Consider the following 2565-nt stretch of genomic DNA (forward strand, 5'->3'; position numbering starts at 1 on the left):
GGGGTGTGTGGGGGTGTATGTGGGGTGTGGGTGGTGTAGATAGATAGATATATGTATGTATATTTGTGTGTGTATATATATATATATATATATATATATATATATATATGAATGTATAGTCACAAATATATATCACATTTAAGTTTATTTCCATAAATTTTCAATAGAATTTAGAGCCAGCACTGAAAGTTATGATATTTCATAAATGAATACGTCTACATGAATAATGTGATCCAAGACAGAAAAATAGGTAATGGGTGTATATGCATATTTCAGGATTTATTGATCCTTGTTCAGTATCACATCCAACCCATTAACTATCCTTGAATGCATTGCTTAAATATCCATTAAGTTTAGCAGTGTAACACTATTGATGGACCAATTTACATATTAGAGACATCCCTGGCAACTGGTATATACATATTAATTGCATATATACCCATTATTCATTTCTCTGTCTCCTATCAAATTGTTTACATAGGCATATTTATATCTGAAACATCATAACTTTCAGTGCTCTAAATTCTATAGAAACTCTGTAGAGATAAACTTAAAAGTGAATGTATCACTGTGCTAATATGATAGTAGGACACAGTATTGACTTATAAATCTTTAATATACTTGGTAATATTTATGTGTGGATGTGTGTGTGTGTGTGTGTGTGTGTGTGTGTGTGTATCTTTCTCCCTGTACTTTTTTTTTACATACATATGTTTACTAATACACTATTCCTTATTTAACATTGAAGAACACTGAGCACTTCTAATTCCCTTGTGATGTCCTCCAGTATATGTGCCACCATGACATCAGCTTCAAATACTTCCTTTGCTAAGTTACCATATACTATTTGCATATCCATCAGCCACTCACAAGGAGTATGAGTTTAACAAGTTACTTTCCACCATTTTGGTCAGGGTAATTTATAGTCCAAAGTTATTGTGTTAGCATCTATATCATTTTACATTGCTATCCGCAATTGTTATCATATATACAGCAACAGTATTGATTTGGATTCTAAATATATGTAAAGACTTATTCCTTTCTTGGAAATCAGCAGAAGAAAGGGATTTTCAGTTGTAAAATAACTTTAAGAGAAGAATCTGTAATGTCTTTTGACTTTGGTCAATCATCCATTATCATTTGAAGCAGTTCAAGCCATTCTCTGACATACATCATACTTTGTAGATGATACAATAAGAGACAATGGTTCTGTTATCAGAAGGATTTGATTCAACAGTCAAAGCATATCAGAGGGACCAGAGATAATTATGAAAATTCTTATGAAAGAGGATTGAAAAGTATGACTTATATTTACCCATTTTAACTATTCAGATACTTCATATATTCCAATAGACTATGGCTTCTTTCATATTTATCTGCATCAATTATACATTATTACTTTATCTATTGTCACAACTGAATTTGTGTATTTATTTTGTTGCTTTCATAAGCAAGCATCTGTTACACTTTTGTCTTTATCTTTTCCAGGAGAGTAGCATGCCTGTGTTATGCTCATTATAGCTGAACCATGGGAAACAAGTTTTGTGGCCCTCTACTTAAGAAGAACTATAGACATGAAAGCTATCCGTGGAATATTAGAAAAGATTCCCATCTTTTAAGGTAAGATAACATTTTATAACATTATTCTTATTTATTTATGTGATACCATATATATATTTATGAATGAGATAAATGACAGCTATGTCTTTTGTTGACAAATCAAAATGATATTTCAGCATATACAACAGAGAAAAACAAAGTTGTTGCAGAGAACTTAACCAGAACAAACTAATTTATTTATATAGCTATACAAACATCAAAGTAATAGACAACTCAGTACATGAGTAGAACAGAATATAACATAAATGTCAACAATGTTTTTAGTTCACAGATCAAGATGTTATTTCTGTAGAGTATTACAAAATCAAACAAAGATTATTGTTATTGAATAAAAGAAACAATCATCATCATAATTGTTATTATTATTAAAGCAGTGAGCTGGCAGAATCATTACCATGATGGACAAAATACTTAGTAGCATTTCTTATGGCCTATACATTCTGAGTTTAAATTGCACTGAAGTTGACTTTGCTTCTCATCCTTTCAGGAGGGTCAATAAAATAGATACCAGTTGAGCACTGGGGTCGATGTGATCAACTACCTCTCATCCCCAAAATTTCAGGCTTTCTGCCTATTGTAGAAAGAATTGTCAGGGCCCAAGATCATGTACTAAAACAAGAAGGAGCGAAAGCTATTTGATAGGCTTAGGTGGTAGAGATGTTGCATCAAAGCCACAATTCAGTCTTTGACAGATCAGGAAGGGTGAGTACTGCATAGTTCCAAGCAAATGTGTGTGATCTTCCAGCTGTACTTTGTCCTATTCTTCAGAGAAAGCAATAGGCCACAGAGAATAATGGACTTCATAAACATATATATATAAATAAGTAATAAAGATGTACAGGTGTCTATTCATTACGGCCATTTCAAGTGGCTCCATTTAAATATAATGTATATATATTATATATATAATGTATATATATATATATATAATGTATATATATATAT

At 31.4% G+C, this 2565-nt stretch overlaps 1 protein-coding gene across 3 annotated transcripts in view; it reads left to right on the forward strand.

Moving 5' to 3' along the window:
• LOC106871954 (protein still life, isoform SIF type 1) overlaps positions 1-2565 on the forward strand; it is a 1491364-nt gene that overhangs the window by 619712 nt on the left and 869087 nt on the right. For all 3 annotated transcript variants that reach the window (XM_052966200.1, XM_052966198.1, XM_052966202.1), the window contains exon 5: positions 1489-1620. In XM_052966200.1, the coding sequence (XP_052822160.1) occupies positions 1529-1620 (92 nt within the window). In that variant the 5' untranslated portion in view covers positions 1489-1528. The remainder of the gene's footprint in view (positions 1-1488; positions 1621-2565) is intronic.

The sequence above is a fragment of the Octopus bimaculoides genome, chromosome 3 (genome assembly GCF_001194135.2).
Source record: "Octopus bimaculoides isolate UCB-OBI-ISO-001 chromosome 3, ASM119413v2, whole genome shotgun sequence".
Lineage (NCBI taxonomy): Eukaryota > Metazoa > Mollusca > Cephalopoda > Octopoda > Octopodidae > Octopus > Octopus bimaculoides.